Source organism: Paroedura picta, chromosome 9 (assembly GCF_049243985.1).
Source record: "Paroedura picta isolate Pp20150507F chromosome 9, Ppicta_v3.0, whole genome shotgun sequence".
Classification (NCBI taxonomy): domain Eukaryota; kingdom Metazoa; phylum Chordata; class Lepidosauria; order Squamata; family Gekkonidae; genus Paroedura; species Paroedura picta.
Window position 1 is genome coordinate 65,556,967 of NC_135377.1, and position 27,979 is coordinate 65,584,945.

General features: G+C 44.7%; 1 protein-coding gene across 5 annotated transcripts; it reads right to left on the minus strand.

Annotated features, from left to right (window-relative positions):
- Positions 1-18: 18 nt before the first annotated feature.
- LOC143845100 (uncharacterized) lies at positions 19-26,119 on the minus strand. Of its 5 annotated transcripts, none has more exons than XM_077353153.1 (24): positions 25,921-26,119; positions 25,499-25,595; positions 24,702-24,998; positions 22,607-22,718; positions 21,093-21,477; positions 18,755-18,832; positions 16,190-16,243; positions 15,339-15,392; positions 14,931-14,984; positions 13,540-13,584; positions 12,788-12,841; positions 10,768-10,812; positions 10,120-10,173; positions 9,258-9,311; positions 8,633-8,686; positions 8,083-8,154; positions 7,054-7,089; positions 6,707-6,751; positions 6,570-6,602; positions 5,511-5,657; positions 4,223-4,399; positions 2,929-3,022; positions 2,565-2,642; positions 19-296 (listed from the first exon to the last, which is right to left on the minus strand). In XM_077353153.1, the coding sequence occupies exons 1-24, from the start codon at positions 25,939-25,941 to the stop codon at positions 97-99; spliced, it is 2,340 nt and encodes a 779-aa protein (XP_077209268.1). In that variant the 5' UTR covers positions 25,942-26,119; the 3' UTR covers positions 19-96. The 5 variants fall into 5 exon arrangements, with proteins under 5 accessions (XP_077209268.1, XP_077209267.1, XP_077209266.1 ...); XM_077353152.1 differs by having other exon boundaries at positions 2,929-3,019; positions 22,595-22,718; XM_077353151.1 differs by having other exon boundaries at positions 22,595-22,718.
- Between the last annotated feature and the right edge of the window lie 1,860 nt (positions 26,120-27,979).

A 27,979-nucleotide genomic window follows, 5' to 3' on the forward strand; every position in this document is an offset into this window, starting at 1 on the left:
AAAAAGATTTGGGGGTTTTATTCATAAGAGCTTATCAGAATCTCATCTGGGTATATTACAGCAGCAATGAGAATTCTTCCACATTCTTCAAGTTTTTTACACTGTTGGTCCTTTTGCTAGCCTCTGCTGAACCAGTGGGATGGGAATGGAAGAAGTACCACAGTCATTTGGTTCACATAGTCCAGGGATTCCTGGTGGCCCAGAAGGTCCAGCATGCCCTGGGGGTCCACTGTATCCAGGGTGTCCTGATTCTCCTGGTCGGCCATTTCTGGAAACTGCAGGGTAGCCAGGGAATCCTGAGGAAGAAGAGTTAAATTGATGAGTTACTTATAGGTAAATGCAATACATGGCCCTGGAGGCCAATTACAACTCTATGATTCTATGGTTGGCTTAAAAAAAAATATTTGACATCCCAAAAGTTGAAAATGTTGACAGATGCGGAGTAAACTCTGTCTTCATTTTTTTTAATGTGAGTTTCAAAAAGAGAATCTGAAGCGAACGTTTCCCACAAAGTTCTTTCAAGAAAATCTTTCTTCTGTTGGAAAAAAGGCTATAGTTGAGGAAAAGGATCAGGTTAACAAAAATGTTTCTCAATGTGTAATGCAAACTCTACTGACAAGCAGTGAAATACTAAAAAGTTACATTGAAGAGCTGACTAGACGTACACTTGGAAAAGTTAATTCTTTTCTCTCTTTTTTGATTATACTGCAAATGACCTTTATAGTTTATTTTAAACATTTTAATGGCCACCTTTCTTTGACAAAAACAACATATAAATTGATAAAAACAAAACACAAATACTAAGGGGGAAAGGGAGCGAACATTATTGGGGCATGCCAAATGAAACAAAAATGTCTTCACCTGCTGTCGGAAGACACCAATAAGAGCGGAATCTCCCTGGGGAGGAAGCTCCATCTTTATGGTATGCCAGACAAAGCCTTTCTTGGGATCTAGCCTCAGATGCCAACGGTCCCGGAAGCAGGGCCTCCAAAGACAGTGAATGAGTTGGTTCATGTAGGAAAAGGAAGTCTTTAAGGCAGGGTGGTCAAGCTGCAGCCCTCCAGATGTCCATGGACTACAATTCCCATGAGCCGCTGGCAGGGGCTCATGGGAATTGTAGTCTATGGACATCTGGAGGACCGCAGTTTGACCACCCCTGCTTTAAGGTATGTTGGTTCCAGGCCATACAGGCCTTTAGAGGTCAATAGCAGCACTTTGAACTGAACCTGCAAGCCATTAGATATGGAATAAGACTGGCATAATATGTTCCCCATGATCCACTCCATTCAACATTGGCCACAGCATTCTGTACCAGCTGCAACTTCCAGACCATCTTCAAGGATACCCCCATGCACAGTGCACAGCAGTAATTTAATTTAGGTGCTACCAGGGGATGCACCACAGTAGCAAGATCTTTTCTGTCCAGGCTCATCAGCTTAAGCTGCTGAAAGGTCCTCTGGTCACTGCTGCCACCTGTTTATCCAACCCATTGTGTCCTCACAACAACTTCATAAGGGAGAGCAGGCTGAGAGGGAAGAACTGGCCCAATGTCACCAGGAGCACCCACAAACTCACTCCCTACCGCCATCAGTAGCACTTCTGTTTCATCCCACTTAAGTTTCAGCTTGGATTCCAAAACGGCCATTTCCACAGCCTCCCAGCAATCTGCTTGTAGTACCAGATAGAGCTGAGTGTCATCTGCATATTGGTGGCATTCAGTCCAAATAGCCAGATAACCTTCACCAATGGTTTGACATAGATGCTGGAAAGCACAGGGGAGGAGATGGAACCTTGAGGGACCCCGGAGGCCAAGGGGCAGAACGACAGCCCCCCAGCACCACACCCTGAAACCTATATTCGAGTTAAGACCAGAACCACTGTGAAACAGTGCCTCCCAGTTCTGAAAGTTCTGAAGTGATACCATAATCAGGGGTACTGAAAGTTGTTGGGGGGGGGGGTTGTTTTACACCCCCCCCCTCCAACAACAAGAAGCTGGGTAATCATTTTACCAACCTCGGTAGGATGGAAGGCTGAGTCAACCTTGAGCCCGCCTGCTGCTGGGATCGAACTCCCAACCTCATGGGCAGACAGCTTCAGACAGCATTTCTGCCGCTTACCACTCTGTGCCACAAGAGGCTCTACTATTACCTATTACTCTGGAAAGATCACAATAGGTGATTTACATTCCCTTTTGCAGTCTGAGCACCCAGGATTACATTCTTAAAGATACGGTGTCTCACTTGGTCTCAAATCGTTTGATCACTGCTGGGTTATCCCATTGGAATGAACCCTGATGTTTTGGGATTAAAGACACTACAAGGTAGGATAATATAAACCTCAAGCAGGTAGCACTCTGCACATGTTGAATAATGCATTTTCAATGCACTTTAGATGTAGATTTTCCTGTTTTGCAAAGGAAAATCCAGTTGTAAAAGCACACTGAAATTGCGTTCTCCAACATGTGTGGAATAGGCTATAATTACCCACCAATACAAGGAGCGTCATCAAATAGAGTTTGAGGTTGGGAAACAGGAGACAATTAGGATTAAAAGTTGGCATTTTACCTGTTACACCTTGGTGCCCATCAGGTCCAGGGAGGCCCGTTCCTAGTTCTCCTTTCTGACCCTTCTGGCCTTTTATTCCTGATTCGTGATCCACACGAAGGAGCAAAATCAAAACAGGGATTATTTATTGTATAGCAGAGTTACACACAGGACACTTATGGAGCACCCAGTATAGTGCTAAGGAGTGGGAACTTTTGACTGCCACACTATTATAGGGACTCCTGGCTAGACCACACACATGGAAACAATTGAAAAAAAGGATATCTGATTTGAACCAGGAAGCTTACAAGATGCTATACCATCCCTAGTTACGAGTTGGAAGGTGCAATGAAGATCTCACAAGCTTCTGCAATGGGGTCCTTACCTGGTTCTCCATCAGCTCCTTTCGTTCCAGGAAAGCCACTAGATCCCATTGGCCCAGAGGCACCTTTTAGTCCACCAGGACCTGTCTGACCCTGCTTCCAGAGAAATATAGCTTTTCATTTGCAAATGCCAAAACATTTCAAGCCACCTTTTCAAGGCTGTATACAATGAAAACATTATTAAAACACATAAGTAGCTAAAACAATTAAAATGCCTGAACAGGAAGCAATACAATGGTAGAAAGGGACAGGCCAATTGCCCTAGTTCTGGTGCTAGGGCTTGGAAGACCCTTTTGCCACAGTTCTAGCCTCAGATAGTGGGGGCACCAAAACCAGGTCCTCTGAACGATTGCACTGGCCAGGTAGAGTGATTGTGGCCAAACCAAAAAGACAGCAAAACCTGGCTCCCAGAAGTGAAGGGGTGGAAGCGAGGGCGGCACATCTCCTTGCGTGATGACTCCTGTCCTCACCTCATGACTCCCCCTTGGCTGGCTGCTTGCGGCAGCTGGCGGGATTTCCCCAGGGGAATCCGCTTTTTGGAAGATGTAGCGAGATCAGCGCTGGGAGGAGGTGGGAGGCTGATGGTGTTGTTAAAAACCACACACACACAAAAAGCATCTGCGGAAGGTAAGAGTCTCACTGCTTTTTCTTTGTGCAGAATGGCTCCAAGTATAGACTTCTATGCATGCCTAACATTCGGGATACTGCAAAACCTCTGAAGCAAAGCCCCAGAATGTGCCTCACAGACAGTACCCTGCTCCTTTAATCCCACAGTAATTTTTCTTCTTTACTTCTGGCCCCTAATGTCCTCAGTATGTTTGCCAGCTCCAGATTGAGAAATACATGGAGATTTGGGGGGCGGGGAGGGGAGGGACCTCAATGGGGTGCAGTGTCTTGGATCCACATTCCAAAGCAGCCATTTTCTCCAGGTGAAAAAGAAAAGTGGTTTTTTTAATGCCCAATTTTTCACTACCTGAAGGAGTCTTAATGTGGCTTACAAATTGCTTTCCCTTCCTCTCCCCTCAACGGACACCCTGTGAGGTAGTTGGGGCTGAGAGAGCTTTGACAGGACTGCTCTGTGAGAACAGTTCTAGCAGGACTGTGATGAGCCTAAGGTCACCCAGCTGACTGCATATGAAGGACTGGGAAACCAAACCTGGCTTCCACCGCTCTTACTACTATACCAATTGATCTCTGTGGCCTGGAGATCCATTGTAAACCTAGGAGATCTCCGGCCATCCTGGTAACCTTATTCCTCAGAGATTCACCTTATTGCACATTGCACAAAACATTCACCTTTTCTCCTGGGGGCCCCACTGGCCCAGCTGGTCCGGGGGGACCAATCAGTGTCCAGTTGGCCGAAGGGCATGCACTAGCACATCTGTATCTGATACCAGCTGCAACCTGGGCTATATGGGCGAGAATCACAGCACGACACAACTCATACAGGAGTCCATCAGGCATCCCTGGACCCTAGAAGGAAAATACAGATGGCACGGTTGTGTCAAGACTCCTCCAAAAACACTCTTCCAAAGAGGAATTCTTTAAACCATTCATGCATTTCTTTACAGTTGCCAAGTGCTTAGGAAAACAGACTGCAGACCACATCTTCACTGCAAGCCTAAACTACTTTATTGGCCATTCTCTTTCGCCAGAGAATGGTAGCTCTGGGAGGGAGGCTAGGGATCTCTGCCTGAAAGTTCTCAGCATCCTGACCAAACTATGGGGCAGGGAGAGGCATAATATAAAAAGGCGGGTCACAGTGCATGGTTCAGATGCCTGCCAGTGGGTTTCCTAATGGAACTGAGTGACAAGCAGATCAGCCAATCATTTCCAGATATCAGTCTCGTCCTTCTTTGTCCCAGTATGGGAAAATTGAGAACATCGTGCTGCAGGGAAATAATATTAACATTGCCCCACCAGTGTAGAAGGAGGTTTTTATACCCCAATTTGCTCTACCTTAAGGCATCAAAGCAGCCTCCCCCCCAACAGCCCCCTTGTGAGGCAGGTGGGGCTGAGAGAGTTCTGAGAGAACTGTGACTGGCCCAAAGTCACCCAGCAGGCTTCATGGGGAGGAGTGGGGAATCCAACCCAGTTCTCTAGATTAGAGTCCTGTCTGTTCCTAATTACCACACCATGCTGGCTCTACACCTGGATAAAGGTCGACCTTAGGAGTCACAATTAGGGATTCAGGTCTACAAAGCAGAATGGAAGTTGCATAAGAAACCAGTAGAGTGCCAAAACATGATTAAAGGTAAAGGTATCCCCTGTGCAAGCACCGGGTCATGTCTGACCCTTGGGGTGACGCCCTCTAGCGTTTTCATGGCAGACTTAATACGGGGTGGTTTGCCAGTGCCTTCCCCAGTCATTACCGTTTACCCCCCAGCAAGCTGAGTACTCATTTTTCTGACCTCGGAAGGATGGAAGGCTGTCAACCTTGATCCAGCTGCTGGGATCGAACTCCCAACCTCATGGGCAGACAGCTTCAGACAGCATTTCTGCTGCCTCACCACTCTGTGCCACAAGAGGCTCTTAACATGATCTTAACACGATTAAGAAAGCATTATTTTTTAAACCAACATACTTGTGGGCCAGGAGGCCCTCGTGATCCTGGGGACCCAGTTTCTCCATTCTCTCCAACAGGACCAGGCAAGCCTCTTGGACCAGGTAATCCACCTACCCCTCTTTGCCCCTTGGGTCCAGGTAGCCCGGAAAAGCCACGTATGCCTTTCTGTTTGGGGAGATGGAACATGATCAGCAGGAAAACAGCCCTAAAAATAGATGCCCATTTCTTCCTTTATCACAGCCAACAAGAAAAAGGTTCAGATTCAGATTAGCCCAATGCAAGGCAATCTGGGTTCATGCCACATGGATCCATGTTATACTCAAGGCAAGACCACTGTAGCAGATTCTTCATGGGACTGCTGTTGAAGATAACATGGAAGCTTCATCTGGTATGGAACTCCACAGTTCATTCACTTGTGGTCAGGAACTAGATAGATTAGAATATGATGTCTATTCTGCACTCATTCTACAGGTTACCAGTTAGTTTCTGAGTTGGACTCATGGTGCCAGTTATCACCTACAAAGCCCTGCCAGGATCTCTCCAAGAAGAAAAGGAGACAGAGGCCACCTCACGGGAAGATAGCGGACAGCTCAAGAGACTCCTAACATCACCTGTATCCCCTAAAGCCTCTGGATTCTAGTCCTTGCCCAAAGGGCCTGTTTCTAAAGTTTCTGAATGGTGTCAACTCACGAGATCCCAAGACAACCATCCCTCACACTTGCTGTTTCCTCTAGAAGAAGAAGTGTTTGCTCTTTTATGCTGCTTTTCTCTACCCAAAGGAGGCTCAAAGTGGCTTACATTCACCTTCCCTTTCCTCCCCCCACAACAGACACCCTGTGAGGTGGGTGAGGCTGAGAGAGCCCTGATATTCCTGCTCGGTCAGAACAGCTTTATCAGTGCCGTGGTGAACCCAAGGTCACCCAGCTGGTTGCATGTGGGGGAGTGCAGAATCAAACCCGGCATGCCAGATTAGAAGTCCGCACTCCTAACCACTTTACCAAGCTGGCTCACAAAACCCTGGTTGAGAAAGCTTGGCTTAGGTGCTCCATGTTTTCTGGCTAGCTTCAGTGTTCATACCTGTCCTTTGTCTCCTTTGTCCCCTACATCACCCTGTCAAGAAAATAGTTGAAAAGAACAATGCATTAGGCTTATCAGTATGTATGGGAACTGTATCTGACTCTATCCACAGGAATAGAAACTGCTACGGTCTTTACCTTGGGCCCAGTGTTACCAGTTTCTCCCTTTCTCCCCATTTCACCCTGGGAAAGAAAAAAGAGAAGTCCCTGGGGTGCATGTTATTATTATGTCACAGAGCAATTAAGCAAATAAGTATGCCAGAGGCTAAGAAAGCAAGTTGTTGTTGTTGCTATTTATTAGCAAGAACAGGACATATTGTGAGTGGGTGAAATTTAATTTTCATTCAAACTGGTGCATGCTAGTTCCTCCAATATTATAGCTGTAATGCAGCTCAGGAATCACAGCCTGTCCTGTGCATGGAACAGTATAATGCACCTTGAGGAAAATATCTATAGGCACATTTTGAAATGCAAAGGAAACTTGCCTTTGGGCCATCCTCTCCAGCTTCCCCTTGTGGCCCCTGAATTGAAGAAAAGAGAGGGAAGGCCATGACTCAGGTGAAAAATCAAAAACAGCTTTTCAGGTACAAGTTCATCAGCTCCAGGTATGCCACAACCAGAATGTTTTGGCGGGGGATACTGGAGAGAAACTGTAGACATGTATTTCAGGTGGGGAGCTGTGTTGGTCGCAGCAGAAGCTAGATTCAAGTCCATTCGCACCTTAAAGATCAACGTGTACATGTACATACAAATCCGTATGGTTTTTTTTGTCCTCTGTCCTATGGATTCATTTTCTCTGTGGTTAAGGCTAACTTTCTTAAGTGATCTGATACTTTCCCCCCAAGGATTTAGTGTTTGTCCCACTGCTTTGTAGGTTTTTTCAGAGTACTCTTTTGTGCAGGTTTGGGATTCTTTTCTGTTCACGTTATCTTTTGAAATAGAGACTCACAGCTCCTCCAGCTGGCTTGCCTGTCTGTCCAGCAGCCAGCCAATTGCCTTTTGTCCCCCACTCCTGACCACACCTTCCTCCTTCCACTTCCGTCCAATGCTTGGGGACTACAGATCGCTGCTTTGTGAAAGAGCTGTCCCTGCCATTGATTTCCCTGCAGCCTGTAGCCTTTCCAGGTCCTGTGGGGAGGGTGAGGCCATCTGCAGAGTTCTTCCACCCCCCCACCCCCCATCTAGCGCCTGTTGTATTCCTGAATGCAGTGGGCTTGGCACCTAGTTCTACCATAAGAAGCTAATCCTACCATAAGAAGCAAATTCTACTTTAGAGCCCAAATACCAGAGCATCGCCCCTGACATCATCAACATGCCTATGTCACTTCTGGATGACACAGCAATATGATATACTTCCAGCTTCTTCTCTCCCCACTCCTGATAAGTTCCACCCCTGGCTGGTCAAACGAACCTGGCAACCCTAGCTGCCATCCCGCCCCATAGGTTATTGAGCACTTAGTGTCCAGTATTCATTAAGTAGTTAATTTCTGTGCATTAGTCGGCTGCCACTTTACCCTTTGCCCTTTTCTTCCCTTAGGGCCTTGTCTTCCTGATACTCCTGGATCCCCCATTGAACCTTGAAGTCCCTAAAGAAGAAGGAATACGTTAAGTTATTATACACATATACTCCATTGCAAGTTCCACGTAGTGAGAGAACTTCATGCCAACCCTGCCTAAGAAGAAAGCAAATTGGTAACAAATTAATTGAAACCAGCTTTCCACCTTGAAAAAGAGGAGTAGTTCTTTATATTCTGCTTTTCTCTACCCTAAGAAGTCTCAAAGTGGCTTACAGCTGCCATCCCGCCCCACTACAGTCACGTTGTGAGCAAGGTGGGGCCAAGAGAGTTAGGAGAGACCCATGACTGGCCCATGGTCACCCAGCAGGCTTCATGTGGAGTGGGGAATCAAACCTGACCCTCCAAGTAAAAGTCTGTGTTGTTGCTCCCATCATGGATACGGCTATCCCACTACAGCGATTATGTGTAATCAGGAAACGAAAAGTGATGCCACCAGGTTTTTTGAAATGGTTTTTGTGGATTCAACAGAAGTTCTATAGCTTCTTACCACATAGCCAGGCCTTCCAGGTGGACCTCTCAGACCCTGAGCACCTTTATCACCCTGCAAAGATATTTTGATTTTTCCATTCATTTTCTTTGTAACAGGAAAGCAATCGTCTGTTTAATTTTTACGCAAGCATATCCATGTTCCAAGTAAGGGATGGTGTTAGCACTGAGTGGCTGGAGATCTCAAGCGATTACAGCTGATAGGAAGCTTTGGCAGGTGGACTCTGTTGCCATCATACCCCGCTGAAGTCCCTCTCCTCTTCAAACCTCGCCCTCAGGCCCCATTCCCCGCAAATCTCCAGTTATTTTCAGAGTTGGCAACCCTGGATGGTGTATGTTTGTGTTGTGGTGGGGAGTTATAGGTAATCTTCATTTAGGGTTGCCAGGTCTGGATTAGGGATGGCAGCTACGGAGGGCAGGGTTTTATCTGAAGGAGAACTCGATCCTGCGTCAGCAGCTTCACAGACCAATCATACACTGAATTTAGGATTCAGCCCCTTGAAGTCAATGAATTTCGAAGGGGATAAGTCCATCGAGCATGCCGCTCCAAATCTTAAACCAATTGTCATCCTAACACAACTTTACCAATCACCTTGTTCTGTTCATTCAGGCAATCTGCTTTTTACCTTGGGCCCCTTGGGTCCTGTCCTGCCTTCGAATCCAGGTATTCCTGGAACACCCTAAAAGGCAAATTTATTTAAGAGGCCGCTCACAGCATACATCAATGAAGCACCTTGACAATAACATAATCTCTAAAACCTATTCCAAACTATAAAAGAACAGCAAATAACATTTCCGTAATAATAATGATGTTGATGATGTGTATCCTGCTCTTCCCTGGTAGCAGACACATCTCAGGCAGGCTAAAAGCACTACAGCCAAAATGAGTATGGACAAATAAAGTATTACAAAACTAAAGAAAATCAAAAAGACTAACAGAGCGCTGACTTAAAGAATTAAGCAGCAGAGGTCTGAGATGCCAAGGAACTAATCAGTCAAACAAACAATTAAACAAACTGATCAACAACCGTCTGAAGAAAGAGATCATTTGAAAAATATCTAACTATGCTAAATATACATCTCCTCCAACGCCCCCTGCAGGGCTCTTTATATTCTGCTCAATCATGCACATTGCTGATTCCAATAAATTTAAACAGAGTTCATTTTATTGATTCATCAGCAGCTCTTGCCAGTATCTAATGCAATGTCCCTGAACCCTATCTGCACAGCTGCCAGCTGGTCTAAAAGGATGTCATAGCCGATGATATCAAAGGCCTCCTAGATATCAAGAGATTCAGTGGACATGCTCTCGGCCCCTGTCTGTCAATGGAAGTTGTCCAGCAGAGCAACAGAGGCAGTTCCTGTGATAACTGGGCCTGGAGGTGTGTCAAAATAACTCCAGATGATAGACAGAGTTCATTGGCATTTCACTTTGAACAATGGTATTATAGCATTAAGAGGAAATCAGTATTTTGAAAAAGATCATACGTTGTTTCCTGGTCTGCCACTGTTGCCAGGAATTCCTGGATATCCTTCGTCGCCCTACAAGTAGTAATGGTCATGATCAGTTATATAACCCCTTCCACAGTAGTTCAAGACTATAATGAATGGGTTAATAGCATTGAAAAGATACTGGAGCTCCTCAAAGCACCTTAATACACAAGAATTCAAATGCAACTTGGTCTTAAACCTGCATGATGAAACTCTGCACATAATTTTTCCCCATTTGAGAGGTAAACAGGCACAGGCTGGCAATCCGTGGAAGAAAAGCCATTGATTTAGTCTGTTCTGGAGGCAAGCAGGGAGGAAGTCTGCTCAAAGGAGCAAGAAGTCTCCAAGTGAGCCAATCGGGACATAGGCAGAGCATATTTTTTAAAAAATCAGGAAGTTCCTAAGCTAACTATGCTAAATACACATCTCCTCTGATGCCCCCTGTAGGACATTCTTCATCTGTTTCTGAATCATGCACATTACAGATCTTGCATGGTCCAACATCTCTGACCCTCACAAAGGCTGTGTTAGGGATCATGAGAACACTAGGGATTAAAAATAAAAACCCATGTTGGATGGAATTCTTTGGTGAGGATGGAAACTGGTCAAGATTAAGAGAAAAAGCCAGCTGGAGTTCATTTGTACCTTTGGCCCCTCTTCTCCAGGCTCCCCTGTAATTCCTGGATATCCCTAAATGGGGGGAACAGATTACAATAAGAGTACTGAAGGATATAAAGAAATGACAGTCATTTCTAAAATACTGTTTCATCTTCTCTGACAAAACTATTCCGTCCTGTTTAGGCAATATTCATTTCGTCACAGCAATGCTCACTTGCAAAAAACAAAAATCAAACTGATTTTGCAATCATGGAGAGATTCGTGGCTTCAGCAGTGAATAACTGCATGGCCACCTTCCTGTATTCATAGATTTTACCTTCAGAAATCTGTTTAAATTGTTAACTAGAGCCAGTTTGGTGTAGTGGTTAGGAGTGCGGGACTTCTAATCCGGCATGCCGGGTTAGATTCTGCGCTCCCCCACATGCAACCAGCTGGGTGACCTTGGGCTCGCCACGGCACTGATAAAACTGTTCTGACCGAGCAGTGATATCAGGGCTCTCTCAGCTTCACCCACCTCACAGGGTGTCTGTTGTGGGGAGAGGAAAGGGAAGGCGATTGTAAGCTGCTTTGAGCCTCCTTCGGGTAGGGAAAAATGGCATATAAGAACCAACTCTTCTTCTTCTTCTTCTAACTAGGCAACAGCCAGCTACATGCTCACTTCACAGCTTTAATATAGAGATTTGTACAAATGTTGCAGCAGCACTGAATTCCTTTCTTCCTCCCACGTTATCGTGGTCATTTATCGTGGTATTTATCATATGGCCTGTGTGTTGTGTAGCCAAGGGACCCAAAGACTGTCTGGCAGCCAGGCAAGGGACATTTGGTAGTGGTTTGCCATTGTCTTCCTCCCTGCCATGACTCCATCCAAATCCTTGGAGGTCTTCTAGCCAAATACTAGCCAGGGTTGCAAGTAACTGGGTGCCTGTGGTCTTGGCTCTTGGTAGCTTTTAGTAGGTCTTGGCTCTTTAATGAAATAAACGCAGGAGTGATCCATACCAAAGTAAATGAATAACAGGTATGGAAGCTACACTTCATTCTTAACTACAACAATTGTCAACCTGTTTTATGGCTCATGACTCTGTCTCATAGCGAGCTAATACGTTAGCCTGTCAAGATTAGTATTGTTTCCTCTAACCAGCAGTTACTTTCAATAGTCGTAGGCAATGGTCTTTCATACTACTTACTTCTTGATTGCTTTTTTAAAAACAGGAGTTGGTAGGGATAGCATACGGAAGGGCCCAGGGACAGAACAGATTCTCTGCCAGTGAGATGTGGCCAGCCCCCTGTTGTAATCTGCCTGGTTGAACATTTGCTCTCATTGGGCAACCCGTGCCAACACCAAGAGTAAACAAGTCAACAGAAGATTGAAACAGTATAGAACAAGTCAAGAGCAATTTAATGTTTGTAAAATGTTCTATAAGTCATCATGTCCTATGACAGGCTTTCTCAACCAGAGTTTCATGAAACCCTGGGGTTTCTTGACAGCCCTGGAAGGGTTTCCTGAATGGCTAGGAGTTAATACATTTTAAATATATATTTTAAATTTCTTAAACATTTATCAGGTGATATGACCGCCCCAAATGGCCAATGATGGGCCTGGAGGAGATGGGAAAGGGAGGGACCCCGGGTGGGCACATCTATGCTTCTCAACCATACTCTGCATGATCATGCCACTTCTGGGGTTTCGCAAAGCCTGAAGAATGTTTCAGGGGGTTGTCAATGGTAAAGAAGTTAAGAAAGGCAGTCCTATGGGCTGCATTTTGTAAATTCTCTACAGAATCCTGAATGGCCTTAAGGCTGGCTAATACAGGCATCTTGATCTCTTGATGAATGTAATATCAACAGATGGCTTGCATGGGTGTTGTCCCTGCAACTTTCTTTTATCAGTTGATTCACTTTGGTCACCATACTTGCCAATGGAGTCAGTTGCCAATCTCAGTGAGCAGAAATCACAAGATTCCTGCATGTTAAGTCGGGCTTAAGTTGGAATTTTACACTGATGGCTTCCATGCACGTCATCTACGGTGGATCTTAACATCACATTTACCATATAGCCTTGTTCTCCAGTCATTCCTTTATGGCCATCAGTGCCTGGGAAACCCTTGAACAGAAATGCACGCATATGAAACAAAGACCAACATAATAACTCTATTTTCTCATTAAATTGACTTTATTTCAAGAGGGGCTATTTCAGAGAACCCCTAGTTTGTGACCACCCAGGTACAAGCAAGATGTGACATCTATCATGTGACTGCTGCAGATTGGGGAATTCATACTGAACCTGCAAATTGCCCTCTGGGAAGCCCCTTCTCAAATGCCACAGGGGCACCTGCAACCCCAAGTGGGGCAAATAATGCTGTTCAAAGATACTTTGGGTCAGGAAACTGCACTGGGGAAGGCTTAAGCCTCTTGTTCCAATCCATATTAGGCTCCTGAAGCATTTAGGACTGGGTTTCTCAGTGGGCATTCCAAGAGGCAATTTGACTACCAGTCCCCATTGGCAATTGTGTGGTAGATGTAATGACAAATTTGGCCCTAAGTCTTTAGTAATGTAGACAGAAAACATCTTCAGGTCTTTGCCATGTTTCCCAAAGTAGCTGACTCCAGGATAGGGATCTATTACAATGCATTTCTGGATATCAAGGGGATTTATACATGGATGGAAATATCTGCTAGGACCAGATTTCAGATGCATGTGAGCAACCTTGCACAGAAGAATGGAGAGGTGTGTGTGGAATGTTATGGGATGATTCATCATTAATGGTCAACCATGCATAGAGAATACAAAGGGGAATTTACCTTGGGCCCTTTTGGTCCTTGTTTGGCTGACAATCCTTCAGAATCCTGTATGGGAAAAAAATCCTGCTACCATTAACTGAAAAATTGACATGACCTGTATTTTTGAAAACATTGTGCTCTCACAACAGTCAGTGGGATGGAGCTGGCTTTTGCAGAGCAGGTTAAGAACTTGTTCAAAGAGGAGACTGGCACATTGACCAAGAGCGCCTTCGATCAGCTGCATCTGGTTTGAGAACTCTGCCCTTTCTTAAGGCTTATGTCACTGAGCCACATTGATCCATGTTTCTGTAATCACATGGCTGGACCACTGAAAGATGCTATAATGTTGGGCTGCCCTTGAAGACAACACAGAAACTGCAGCTGAGGCAGAATTCAACAACCCAATTACTGTCAGGGGCTAGCTGTTGGGAATCAATCTTTCCTATCCTAAAACTCCTACATTGACTGCCAGGTTGTTTCTGACCTCAGTTCAAGGTTGTTATGACCTTTAAAGCCCTTCGCAGCTCGAGGTCTACATATTTGAAGGACATTAGGGTTCCAGGTCCATTAGACCAGCCTGCAGGGGATGGGGGGTGTAATTAATGGGAATGGGGAGGGAAGAAGCCAGAAACCAACGCACCTGGAAGTGATGTAGGCATGCCAGGGGCGACACTCTGCTTTGTGGGCAAAACCTCTGTGGTAGAATTACCATACAGTTTTGCCCCCAAACTAGAGCACTCCACCAACGTGCCTACATTACTTCTGGTTCATAGGGTTGCCAGGTCTGTAGGACCAGCCAGTGGGGGACGGGGGGTGAACTTGCTGGGAATGGGGAGGGAAGAATGTAGAAATAAATGCATCCGGAAGTGACGTAGGTATGTCAGGACTTTAAAGGACACTTTGGTTTGTAGGGAAAATCTCTATGGTAGAATTAAAGTTATCCCAAAACCAGAGCATACCTCTTCCCCCCCCCCCCTTACCCGCCATGCCTATATCACTTCTGGGTGATGAAGGAATGTTGTGTTTATTTCTGGCTTCTTGCCTGTTTGGAAGGATCATTTCCCCAGGTTCCTGATAGTCCTGAAGTGGAGGGAGATGTCCAAACTGGGGGATCCCCCACCCCCACATGGGGACTGGCAACCCTAGAAGGACAATCTCCCCCTATATGTCCCTGGGCTGCTACCTGCTGGCTGTTCCTCCACTTAGGGTGACCTACCTGGCATCACCCTGACCCCAGGCTGTTTCCATTGTGGGACCCACATTCTGGAATATGTTTCCTGCAAAGTTGAGAGGAGCCCCTTCACTGTAGAAGGCGTTTTTCTTGTTTGCCAGGGCTTTTGATACAGTGTGAATAGCAGACACTCTGAAGGGAGGGAGGACTTTCGCCTTAAAGAAGCTGAAGTCACAAATACCTTTTCACCAGGAGCTCCTGAGCCACCAACTGCCCCAGCTTCACCGCCATCTCCCTGAAATGCAAAATGACCATTTATTCAGACGGCAGATGCCAGGGAAGGAAGACTCTTCCCCTCTAGAAGGAGAGAGTGTCAACAGCAATTAGTGCAGCCCAGAGAATGCCCAGTGCTCTTGTGTTCCATTGAAACCTGTAGGATTTACTCTTGCTTAACTTTCTCTGAATGTCATCCAAAAAGTTAGTTGTGACAAGAGTCCCACTGTTTAAGGTTCAGTTAGTTGTCGCTTACGTAGTCCCTCTGTTTCAATGGGACTTATTCACATCTAGCACTTGCTGGATCAGGGCCAAAGTGTTTTGCCAGGGGTCATTCAATTTAAAAAGATATCAGAAAGGACTCTTGCCACTTAACAATTTCTCCTTTGACTCCAGGTTCACCTGGCGGTCCAGGCAGGCCTGGCTCTCCCTGTGATGGGGAAAGAAAAACAAAATTATCTCCTGCTTCAGATCTGTTCAAGAGACCTTCCTCGCCTGCTGCTGATGCACTCCAATCATTCTAACAAAAACAGAACAGTCTGGAGTCGTCCTTTTGTGTAGAAACTGGCTAGCCTCAGCCTCGTTGTGTTTGTCTCCAAAGCACTGATATAAAAAGGAAACAAATACTCATAAGCCTAACTATCTGTGACCACTGTAATAAATGCGGTAAGGGGTCCTAGGAGGAGTTGGGCGTCATTGTTTAAAGGCTAATGAGTGCTCCTGACTGTCCTGCAGCCCAATGGATGGCCAATCATACTATATGTCCCACCCCTGATCGTCACCTTCAACTTATCTGAGTTTGCCTGAGTCCCTGGCCGCACACAGGTCCACTGCCTCATCAGTGAGCTCCCAGGTACCTGGTGAATGAGCTGCCAGGGAGTGGGCCCTGTGGGCTAGGGCTCCCTGGGGCACTGGCTGCCACTTGTGGGGGTCGAGGTGGCCAGCCATGGTCTCCACAACAGCAGAGGGGCTGCCGACTCCTGCGCTCACCCCATAAAGAGACTGTGCCATGAAAGAGTATCTGCTTTGATTGCAGCAGGTCCCAGGTTCTATCCTGAGCATCTCCAGTGGAAAGGACCAAGTAGTTGGTCATGGGAAAGACCTCTGCCTAAGACCCTGGAGAGCTGCTGCCAGGCTGAGTAGACAGTACTGACCTTGATAGACAGTTGATTTGATTCAGTTTATGGTAGCTCAAGATATTATTTGCATTATCCACTGGCTACTTACCGTAGTTCCTGAATACCCAGAAGGCCCCTCATCTCCTGAAGCACCTGGATCTCCCTGTCAAGGAGAATACAATCTGTAGTGATAGAAGTGCCATTTTTGCACTGATGAAGAAAAAGATATATGCTGTTTGGCCACATATATCATATTAGACTTTTATGTTACCTTTGTGCATTTATAATGTATTATGTAGGGACTGCCTGCTTCCAAGGACCCTGTGCAAGAAATGGGTCCCATGAAAAAAAATGGAACCTATGAAAGAAATGGGCCTGGTTCTGCAAAGTGGGCTTTGTTTATAGTAAAAAATGTGATAGCACTGTTTGAATATGCAAAGGAGCTTAGCACCAGGTTGGTTAAAGGAATAAAAATTTCATTATGAAAAGAAATTAAATATGTAGGAAAGAGAGACAGAGGAGACCTAGCTGTCTGTCTAACTTTTGTTTGCAGTCATTCTTTTGTTCAGCTGCTGTTCTGAAGGCAAGCTGGGAGGAAGTATGCTCAAAGGAGCAGGATGTTTCGCATGAGCCAGTCAGGACACTGGAGAAGCGTATTTGAAAAAATCCAGGAATTTCCTATTCTAACTATGCCAAATATACGTCTCCTCTGATGCCCCCTGCAGGATATTCTTTTTATGCTGTTGAATCATGCACACTGCAGATCTTGCATATTCCAACAAAATCTTAGACTATGCAGACCTGTTTTCATTTCTCTGCCAGGTCTTGGGATGGTGAATGGAACAGGTCATTAATACAGAGAGGACCAACATCTATATTCTTGTTTACTATTACCCAAGATGTCTGAATAATTCTTTGTTGCCTATAGACATGGTAAGATACAGCCTTGTAGGAATTCATGGTCATAGAGTGTTTGTGACCAAACACAAACATTCACATATATCATACGACATCATGACAGATGTAACAGTGAAATATCTCTGGTCCTTTCAATTCCAAAACATTTTCTATGACTTGTGCATGATAAAAATTGATAAGTTAAAATTGATAAGTTCTGTGAAATGTAACAGCAGACCAGCGACAAACGCTTGCTGGAAGATATGGGCTTCGTAGTTTTACAAATACAGCCCTCTGATGTTTTACCAGCAATGGATCCAAAAACTTTTCTAATAACATTTCATGTTTGCAGTAGGGATGAAGAAACTTGGAATTCAGATACTGAGAGAACAAGATCTATACAATTTCCTTAATATCTAGTTCCAGCCTTAGGTGGTAATGTATACATCAGTTGGTGCTTTTGTGGCTCCAGAGTAGGGGAAATTACCCTTTGGTGGCTATTTTGGCACAGAAAAATGGCACAGCAGGGATGGAGCCTCTCATCCATGCTGCAGTTCCAAACTGAATTGGGCTTCTGTGGATCTTAAAATGAGATTCCCCAGAGGCTTGGGACTGCTGCTAAAGCGAGTCAGGTTTGTAATGTAGTTTGGCTCTAAGAAGAGGAAGGAAAAAAGATATCTTTTTGCTAGGACCAACCCATATCTTATCACATAGACTGTTTATGCACTGGGAATTTCGCTGCCCCAGCTTCCATACAAGAACACAAATTGGGGGTGGATGAGGTGCACCAGGCCAAATGCTTCCCCATGTGGGTGCAGGAAGAGGTGGGACAACCTGACTCAACTAAAACTCCAGCCTGCAGCCCGGCATGAAACCTTCAGTGCATAAACGGTCATAGTGAGCCCACCAGAGAGTGTTCCCTAAGACAGGGGTAGTCAACCTGTGGTCCTCCAGATGTTCATGGACTACAATTCCCACGAACCCCTGCCAGAAAACGTTGGCAGGGGCTCATGGGAATTGTAGTCCATGAACATCTGGAGGACCACAGGTTGACTACCCCTGCCCTAGGGCACTACTTTGGAAATCCCTACACCCCTTCCAAATCTTCCCCTTCAGGATTCTATAATCTCTTATGAATTTGAGAAGAGTAGGTTCTGGAAGACCCAGGTTCATATCCGCACTCCGTCCTGCAAGTTCACTGGGCGACCTTGGTTCCACTCAATTTCAGTCTAATCATCACGCAGCTAACCAACTTTTTTTGTTTTTGTTGAGGATGAAATGGAGAAGAGGCGAATAATGCTCAACACTTTTGATCCACAATGGAGAGGAAAGTGGGCTATAAAATAAACTGCCCCCAGCACCCCAGTCCTTCTCTAGCATATTTCATTCCTCATCAAGCTGGGTCTTTGGACTTTTTTCCAGTGATTTTTAGTTAATTTATAAACTCAGCCCTGTAGGATTTTAAGAGTACTAACGAGGCTCCTACCTTGTTTGTGTGTGGTGCTGTGGTGAGGGTTCCTTTTTTGTCACAGGGATTAGCAATTATGCTATTTTAGATCTAGTAGTAGTTTTTCTTACTTACCAAAGATTCATCTGCGTGCATAGGAAAAAAAGAGAAATAAAATGGTGCATAATGCAGCAGCTAGGGTTCTTACAGGAGCACCTTGGCTGTAAATTAAGTGTTTGTTTGGTAGGGAAGTGTATACATTCAATTATTATTATTCAATTATTATTATTAATAATAATAATGCCAACATCATCTTCTCTTGTAACTCACCACTCCAGGTATTTCACAGCAGGTTTCATTCGACATCAGGTTATAATTCTTGTAGAGCTGCAGCTTTTGTATTTCAACCTGTTGTATAATCAAAGATCAGCATTTATTCAGCTATATTTCTCCCCTCTCAGTATTATATACATTAGATTGCTTTATGTCTGGCATATCTCCCAACAGATTTAAACTGCAGGTTTTTATGCTGGACATACAGTGATGTAATATTGAATCAACCACTAGAGGGAGCAAAACAAAGACTGAACACGCCCCGCCCCCCCCCCCCACACCTCCAAGCAACAGGAACATACAAACAAGGAAAATGAGAATGCTGAAAAGCCCTTTATTAGTGAAAATGAGCAGGCCTGAAGAGTTAAATTGCTGCTCTCCGGTCTGAACCACAGGTGCATATATGTGTAGTTTACTTTTAATGAAGATTAAAAGTGGTTTTAACACCTATTTTGGCCCAAAGTGGGAATGAACTTCCTCCTCAAAGATAAGCCATCACAGTCCTCTTGATTTAGGGAAAGCTGCTAGAAGGTTCTATTTTGTCTTTGTGTGATTTAAGGACTGCTAACCTTCTTAAGCTTCACTACAACTCACCTGAATAAATCAGCTCTTTTTTATTTAAAGAGACTCCAGTAATCTTGTTAACTGGCTTGGGGAGTTAATAGATAAGCTCACTAGGATTCTTCCACACTTTGATTTTTGTCCTTTATGTGTGCCCATTGCTTCTTCCTTTACTTTTCCACATGTGTTTTGCTCCCTTTAATGGTTACTTTGATCGTAAATTGCTGTATCTTCAGCATATTTCCCTGTGTATGACAGAGATACAGCAAAGTAATACTGAACAGCCAGCTCCATGTAGTGGTTAAGAGCACTGACCTCTAATCTTGAGAGCTGGGTTTGATTCCCCACTCCTCTACATGCAGCCAGCTGGCTGACCTTGGGCTCATCACAGTGCTGTTACAGCTATTTTCACAGAGCAGTTCTGTTACAGCTCTCTCAGCCCCACCTACCTCACAGGGTGTCGGTTGTAGGGAGAGGAAAGGAAGGCGATTGTAAGCTGCTTTGAGACTCCTTCCAGTGATGAAAAGCACAGTATAAAACCCAACTCTTCTTCTTCTGAATGCAGCAATACATGTGCAGAAAATAACCCTCTACAAAAGCAATAGGGGTACACAAGTGACGAAAATGAGTGTGGAAGAGCCTTCTAAGCCTTCTAAGCACTTCTAAGCTCTTTTGCACATAAAACTAAATTGCCATGTGCAGCTCATAAGAATGCAGGAGAGCACAATGTACCTCATGTAAGAGGTGCTTAGAAACCTGTGTTAGGATATCAGTGAGCAAATCCTGGGCTTAAATAGGAAAAATCTACACGGAAGGAAATGCTAAAGCTATAGAGTTGGAATTTATTTCTGAAAGAGATGGAGCCTGAAGTCTTTCTGACCTCTTACAGAAGTGAGTTTGTCTGATGCAGTGTCTTGACCTAGCACCTGCTGTGGAAGATCAGGCCCTCAACCCTCCCCATTCCCCACCCCCACTACAGTTCCCTGTGGAATGTCACACTTGGTATGCAGGGAGTTAAATATTAGGACTGCTATACCAACAGATTTGTACAGGTTATCTGGGTGTGTACCAGCTTCTGTAGTGAACTTTTAAAAGTTTGTACTTCCTTAAGTAACTTATAACTGATCCCATGTTTTGTTAAAGCAGTTACATAAATGGGACTGAGTGGTGGGATCCCAGAGCCAAGCGCCAGCTGAATTTTAATCTTCATACAAACTCGGCTGCAATTCAGTAAGAGAAGCCAGATATGCAGATTCAGTACTCTCACTCACACAGCAGTGAAATCCTGCCTGCAAATAAAGTTTAATTGGTGTGTGAGGCTATCTAAACGTCTAAGGGGAACTATTAATGTCCAAACGTTGCATTAATAAAAGTCGAATGTTCAGCTAAATCCCCAGCAATCTCTAATGGCCTGACGATAACATATCTGATATGGAGCTTTGGTACTTACTCTGGTGTGCTGTCATCACAGCCGGTTTATCCATGTAGCACATATAGTATGCACTATGGGGCCCATGCTTCCAGGGACCCCACACTGTGCTTTCCCTCCCATGGTTCAGGGCTGTAGCCTCTCTCCTCCCCCTTTTCCCTCTTTAAGGACACTCAGAGTGACACCCCTTTCCACTGTGGGGGGTCCCTCTGGCTGCTCCCACCATAATTGTACTCTGCTGCTAGGGCCTGGCAAATCCTTAAAACTGGCTCTGGTGCTCTGGGTCCCGCGAATCCTTAAACCACTCCTGACCATCATATATGATATGGATTCCTTGGTTCTTACCACCGCTGTACTGTCATCCTTCATCTGGCTCAGAACAGTCTCTCCATCTGCCCCAGTTAATCCGTCGTAGCTGACTGTGGCTGTACCTATCTGCTGGCAGTCTATGGAGAGAACTATTTGGTTTTCTTGAGTACTCAGGGCAACTTTGTGCCAGGCTCCATCAAAAAGCTTCCCTGCATCTTCAAAAGTAGTGAGTGTATCACCTGTGGCTGCTCCTGTATGATATACTTTGACCATGTAGCTCTCCCCAAAGAGGCGGAGTCTAAACTGATCAGCTCCATCCGGGCCAGTAATTGTCCATAAGTCCCATGTCAGGTTCGTAAGTCTGATTCTGAAGGTGGAGACAATGGAGAATTCTAGGGGAAGTCTATATGGGAGCACAAACCTAGAAGAAAGGGAAGATTGAAAACTGAATATCCAAGTGGACTATCCATAACATTTATGAACAACAGATGAACCCTATAATTCATTAAAGGTAAAGGTAAAGGTATCCCCTGTGCAAGCACCGGGTCATGTCTGACCCTTGGGGTGACGCCCTCCAGCATTTTCATGGCAGACTCAATACAGGGTGGCCTTGGCAGTGATTTCCCCAGTCATTACCGCACTCTGGATTGACTCTATGACATGGTCATGTAGCCAAATTGAATGGCCTACATTGTCTTATCATGAAGTCTGTTCAGAGTGAGGGCAAGAAGAACTTTGTCATAAATTAGGGATAGGAAAGAAGAATCGCTGCAAACATTTCCACCCCTGTTCCCATCCTCAAACTAAATTTAAAAAAAAGAGAGAGAGCAATGCTTGCAGTAGGTGAAGGTGGTGCTTTTGAAAAGCCATCTCCCTATTTTGGCTCAGTTTGGTGTAGTGGTTAGGAGTGCGGACTTCTAATCTGGCATGCCAGGTTTGATTCTGCGCTCCCCCACATGCAACCAGCTGGGTGACCTTGGGCTCCCCAAGGCACTGATAAAACTGTTCTGACCGGGCAGTGATATCAGGGCTCTCAGCCTCACCCACCCCACAGGGTGTCTGTTGTGGGGAGAGGAATGGGAAGGTGACTGTAAGCCGCTTTGAGCCTCCTTCGGGTAGGGAAAAGTGGCATATAAGAACCAACTCTTCTTCTTCTTCTTCTTCTTCTTCTTCTTCTTCTTCTTCTTCTTCTTCTTCTTCTTCTTCTTCTTCTTCTTCTTCTTCTTCTTCTTCTTCTTCTTCTTCTTCTTCTTCTTCTTCTTCTTCTTCTTCTTCTCAGGTAGTTATTGTATCCCAGCACGGTAACTTGTTTATTAGTGTTCTGACTTCCAGGCCTCAATTCTCTTAATGTGTTACTTGAGAATGGGGGACAGCAGACTAAACTAGAGGGCTACTAACTATGATCCCGGATGAAAAGACAAATTGGTGAATACATTTGGAGGAGCACAGGTGTCACAGCATGGTCATGTAGCCAAACAGATTGGTCTACACTGTCTTACCATGAAGTCTGTTCAGACTGAGGGCAAGAAGAACCTTACCATAAATCATACCTGTTTTTTCTTGTAATCTCAGGTCCTAATTGATATGCTGTGAGACCACTCTGAGATCCTGGAACAATCTTGAATCCTGTCTCAGTTGACAGTTCTTCCAAAAGATCAACAACTAGGAAAGAACGGCAGCAACATGAAAACAGGATGGAACCAAAATGGGCCTAGAAAGTCATCTCTAGACATTCCAGGTACAAGTGTTGAGGGACTAGAAAAGCTATCTTCAGAGTTGCATGCTGCTTTGGTGTCATTATAGTCAGGAATAAACTCCCCTTTATCTGAAAGGCTCTGGTTTGTACACTGAACAAACAAATTATGTTCCGAGTTTCAGAAGGAAAGCAAATAACTTATTCATTTTTTTGAATAAGGGGCATATTTTGCACAATTTTATAATGACATGGAGCTGGCAAGCCCTCAACATCTGCTTTATTTAATTTGAACAGATGTTTTCCCTTCTTGATATACAGATTTCATTTTGAAAATTTATTCCTTTATTGGGAGGCAGCAAAGTTAAAGACCTAGGGCAGGGCTTGTAGATTTCCCAGAACTAAACTGATTTCCATATGACAGAGATTGGTTCCCCGGGAGAAAATGGCTGCTTCAGAGGGTGGAGTCTATAGCATTATACCCTGCTGAGTCCTCTCCACTCCACATGCTTCTCGGCCCCCCAGATCTCTGGGAATTTCCTAACCTGGAAGCTACCCTAGATGTGTTACCTTAAAGACCAACAACATTTTCATCACAAAATGAGCTTTAACTCAAGAACTTTTCTACCCTGGAAAGCTTTTAGGTGCTGCTGGACTCAAATGTTGTTGTACTACTGGAAACATGGATGCCCACTTTAAGCCTCCTATATATGAGGAAATCTAATGTTTTAAAGGCATTACCTCTGCTATGTTACTTTCTCCTATCTTCCCACCAGTCTTTTTAATGGGACTTAAATGTTAAGAGTCATTGTGTTTGGGTGTGATGGTGATGATGCTAGGCCTCCCCCCAGTTTCTGGGTGGCCCATCCCTCCCTGCTCCCAGTAAATTCCTCCCATCCCCTGCCAGCTGGACTGCCAGATCTGGGAACCCTAATCTCTTTTGCCACCAAAATCTCTTCCACTCCCTCTCTATTACTGTCTTACTCATCTACTACACAGTTAGTAGTAATTAAATGTCAAGTAGTAGGTGTTTTTTTTAGTAGTACCAGCAGCAGTAATACAGCCCTCCTCCTACCCTGCTTGCTCTCCTAGCTTCCTGTCCAGTTCAGCCTGTGACTCCTCCTCCTCTGCTCCCTGCCAGCTCATGGAGCTCCTCCTCCTCCTCCTCCATTCCCTTTCAGTTCATGGGGCTCCTACTCTGCTCACTTCTAGCTCATGAGGTGCCTGCTTCCTCCACTCCCTTTCAGCTCATAGGGCTCCTCTTTCCTCCTCCTCCACTCCCTTCCAGCTCATGGGGTTCCTCCTCCAATCCCTTCCAGCTCACAAGGCTCCTTCTCTTCTGCTCCCTTCCAGGTCAAGGAGTTCCTTATCCTTCCTCCTTTGCTTCCTTCCAGCTTACAGGATTCCTCGTCCTCCTTCCTTTGCTCCCTTCCAGCTCATGGGGCTCCTCCTCCACCCTCCTCCTCCCCCTTCCAGCTCACAGGGCTTTTTCTCCCTCCTCCTCTGCTCCATTCCAGCTCATGGGCCTCCTGCATGCAACATTCTTCTCTTGAGAGTTGGGAGGACAACTCCCTTCTGTAAACAAACAAACAAGTAAACAACTTTCTTAGGTTTCTGCAAACTCAGGTCTACAGAGGTATACTCTGTACCTGAAACTGACCCTCTTCTATCAATCCACATGGAGGCCAGCTTCAGTATTCAGTGTAGGATGAGGATGCTAAAAATTCCTCGTTGAAATTATCTTTTCCTTTTCAAAGGATTACAGTTTCCAGGATTTCTTGGCTATAAGCCATTATATTTAAACAGATCTGAAATGTATTTAAATGTAAAGCAATATCAGGGAGCAGAAGAGGCCCATATGTAGATGGTCATAGAAGAGATCAAGATGCCATCCAGCTTAGCAATGATTGTGCCACTCTGTAGTTCTAGAGGTAGAAATATATTTCACAAACCTTCTGCTTTTGATGGACCTTCAGGAACTGGGAGAAGGTCTTCTCTCAAGGCTTCTGTAACATCCGTAACACCCAATGGTGTAGGATCTGTGGGTTCTTCTCTGTCTGTGTAGTAGGCAAAATAGGTTGACTCATAGTAACCAGCCGTGATTACTTCTGGATGATAAAGTTCGTGATAGCTTGTGATGTAAGAGACACTTTCAGTTGTGGTGCTGAGACCTTCTCCTGATGCATGGCCATCAAAAACTGGGCTCCCCAGCTCTGATATAGGTGGATATCCTTCAGTACCCTTGTCACCTGGAACATTTGGTTGAAACAAATACCACAAATGGGGCAAAAAACGGTAAAAGTATTCTGCTAGTTTTCAATGACCGATGATTATGCTAGTTTCTGGGGAAATGATAATATCAGTCTAAATTATTAAAAAAAATCTAACTCCAGTACAGGGTTTCCAGGTCCCTCCTGGCCACTGGTGGGAAGAAGGGAGGTACGGATTTGGAGATGGAGCCTGGAGTGGACAGGGCCCTCAGTGGGGTACAAGGCCACAGAGTCCACCCTCCAAACTGGGCTTTCTCAACCAGGGTTTCATGAGACCCTGGGGTTTCTTGATGGCTCTGGAAAGGTTTCCTGAATGGGTGGGAGTTATTGAATTTTTAATATATATTTTAAATTTGTTAAACATTGATCAGGTGATATGATTATGTATGGTCGTATGGGGATGGATACGGAGAACAAATGGCCTTTGTAATGGCAGAGATATCCTTTTCGGACCAACCCATGGACTGAGAAGGAGGTACCTGAGTCATATCCAGAAAGACCTTGTCCCACAACATGACCTGGCTCCAGAGCAAAGCTCAAGAAGGCAAGGGCCAATTTCCATCTCAGAGGGGGAAACTGAGAAGAGAAAGAACGCCTTATTAGGAAATGGTAAATTAGAATGGTTAGTAGCATAAGACGATGCAAAACAAGGAGGGGGGGAATCTGGTACACAAGTTATGTTTTCGTTTCTTTATCATATTGCTGTTCTACCTTCCCTACAAATAGCTTCATCAGGACATAGAGGATCTAAAAATCACCATTGGCAAGCCATCTACTCCTGGTAATGTTTGTTGTCACTATTCAGTCATGATGTTTCTCTCTGCTAAATGTCACTAGTATTCACCAAATGAACATGGTTGTGACTTCCACTGAAAATCTGAAATGAGAAATGGTACCATACCTTTGCATTCGAGTCTTCCATATCTTTCAGACCGTTGAACCCCTTCAATAAGTATTGTCCTCTTATGATCCAGAAGTTTCAGAAACTCAATTTGCGCAGCTTTTATCTCTTGCCTTTTTGTAGCCGTGTATTCCGCCTTCCTTCGTTCTGTGCTGTCTCGGGTTTAGTGAAGCAGGACGACCCTTTCTGTTTGGTTTATATTTATTTCTATCCATCCAATGACACATTCTGATCCCAGGGTGCTGCAAATATCTTCAAGGAATCCCACAGTAGTGAGAAATATGTGACTCCATGCTCAGACAGCTTCAGTTCCCCCTGGCACAGTACTGCGGCCCAATTTCTCACCATTCCTCTACCAATCCAGCAAGTACTACCTGTTGGATGGCTTTACAAGTATGCACCACTTCTTCGTCTCCCCTGACTTACTCTTTGGACTATTACTTCAGCTGCCTTTGATCTGAATGCTGTTTCTGTTCCTAGTGAGGTATGTGGGGCTGAGAAAGTTCAAACAGAACTGCTCTGTGAGAATAGCTCTAAGAGAACTGTGACTGGCCCTGGGTCACCAAGCTGGCTGTATTTGGAGGAATGGGGAATCAAACCTGGGTTTTGCCCCTCTTAACTACTACTCCATGCTGACTCATATGTCTGCTTGTTCAATATGGTCTTTTACATATGTTTAAAAATATTTAATGTGGTTACAGTTGTTATGCTGCTTTTTAGATATGTGTGGCATATTGTGATTAAGACAATTGTCCCTCAAAATCAGTTGGATATAACAGTGACTCAGAGACTGTTTTGCAATAAAGTGGATTGGGGGTTTATAGCAGCAAAGACATTCCCCCTGTGTGGTAGGTGGGGCCAAGAGAGCTCTGGCAGAACTGTGCCTGGCCGAAGGTCATCTAGCTGGCTGCATGTGGAGGAGAAGTGGGGAATCAAACCCTGTTCTCCAGATTAGAAGTTGCCACTCTTAACCACTACACTACACTGGCTCAAAGGAGTTCTTATCACTAAGACTCAGTGGCAGCACATCTGGTTGGCATGAAGAAGGTCTCAGGTTCAAGTCACAGCATGTGCAGTTAAAAGGATCAGAAAGACCTCTGCCTGAGACCCTGGGGAACCACAGCCAGTCTGAGCAGTTAATTGACTGCTGGTCTGACTCAGTATAAAGCAGCATCATGTGTCCAATGATACAGGATTAGTGGGTGGTGTTTCCAGAGCAGAGCATGTGGCTCTTAGATACATAATGTTTTTGAACAAAACTAGCTATGGTCTACTCCTATGGCTTGTTCCTTTTAAGAGCACATTTTGATTCTATATTTGCTGTCTGGCAATATGGTTTTGTCTAACTGTATGAGCTGGAAAGTTGTATTCAGAATGGATCATGGTTTCTAAGGTTTCAAAGGCAGCTCCACAAGAGCGTATTACATTATTCTAGCTAGGATGACAGAAAGCCATGCACAACTGTGGCCGGATTTGTCCCTGGCCGCATCTAAATTTAGCCTTAACACTTATGACTCCTGTATGGATGCAGGCCTCCAGGTGGGGTCCAGAAAGAAGTCCAGTTGGGCCCACAATATACCCAAATGGCCTTAATTTATCTTGGGACTCATCCTGTTTCTTGTAAGTGTGTAGAAATTAATTATAATTACTAGCACATAGGCTCTTTAAGAACATTGTAACTGTGTGCAGCTGTGATGTACCTTTTCCATGGGGAATGGTTTTATTGGTAATGACTGAAGGAAAGGGTTGAGACCTGCTTGACAAGTTGGAGTATTGAAGGGTCTCCAAAAGCATCGGAGCAGATGGCCACATTGAGACAATGAATAGGGCTACTGATATTATATGGGTTTTTAATAATTTTCAGTCCTATTTTTCAGTGTGAATGTATGACTCATGGATACCCATTGATAGGAAGGTGCACAAATTATACTACCTTGGAGGTATGTAAAATAATAACAATAACAATAACAATAAATGAGAGTGGCTATTAATATGTTTATTTAACAGTACTGGAAATATAATTGTGTTTTCTTTGACTATTTAAGGAGCATGACGGACA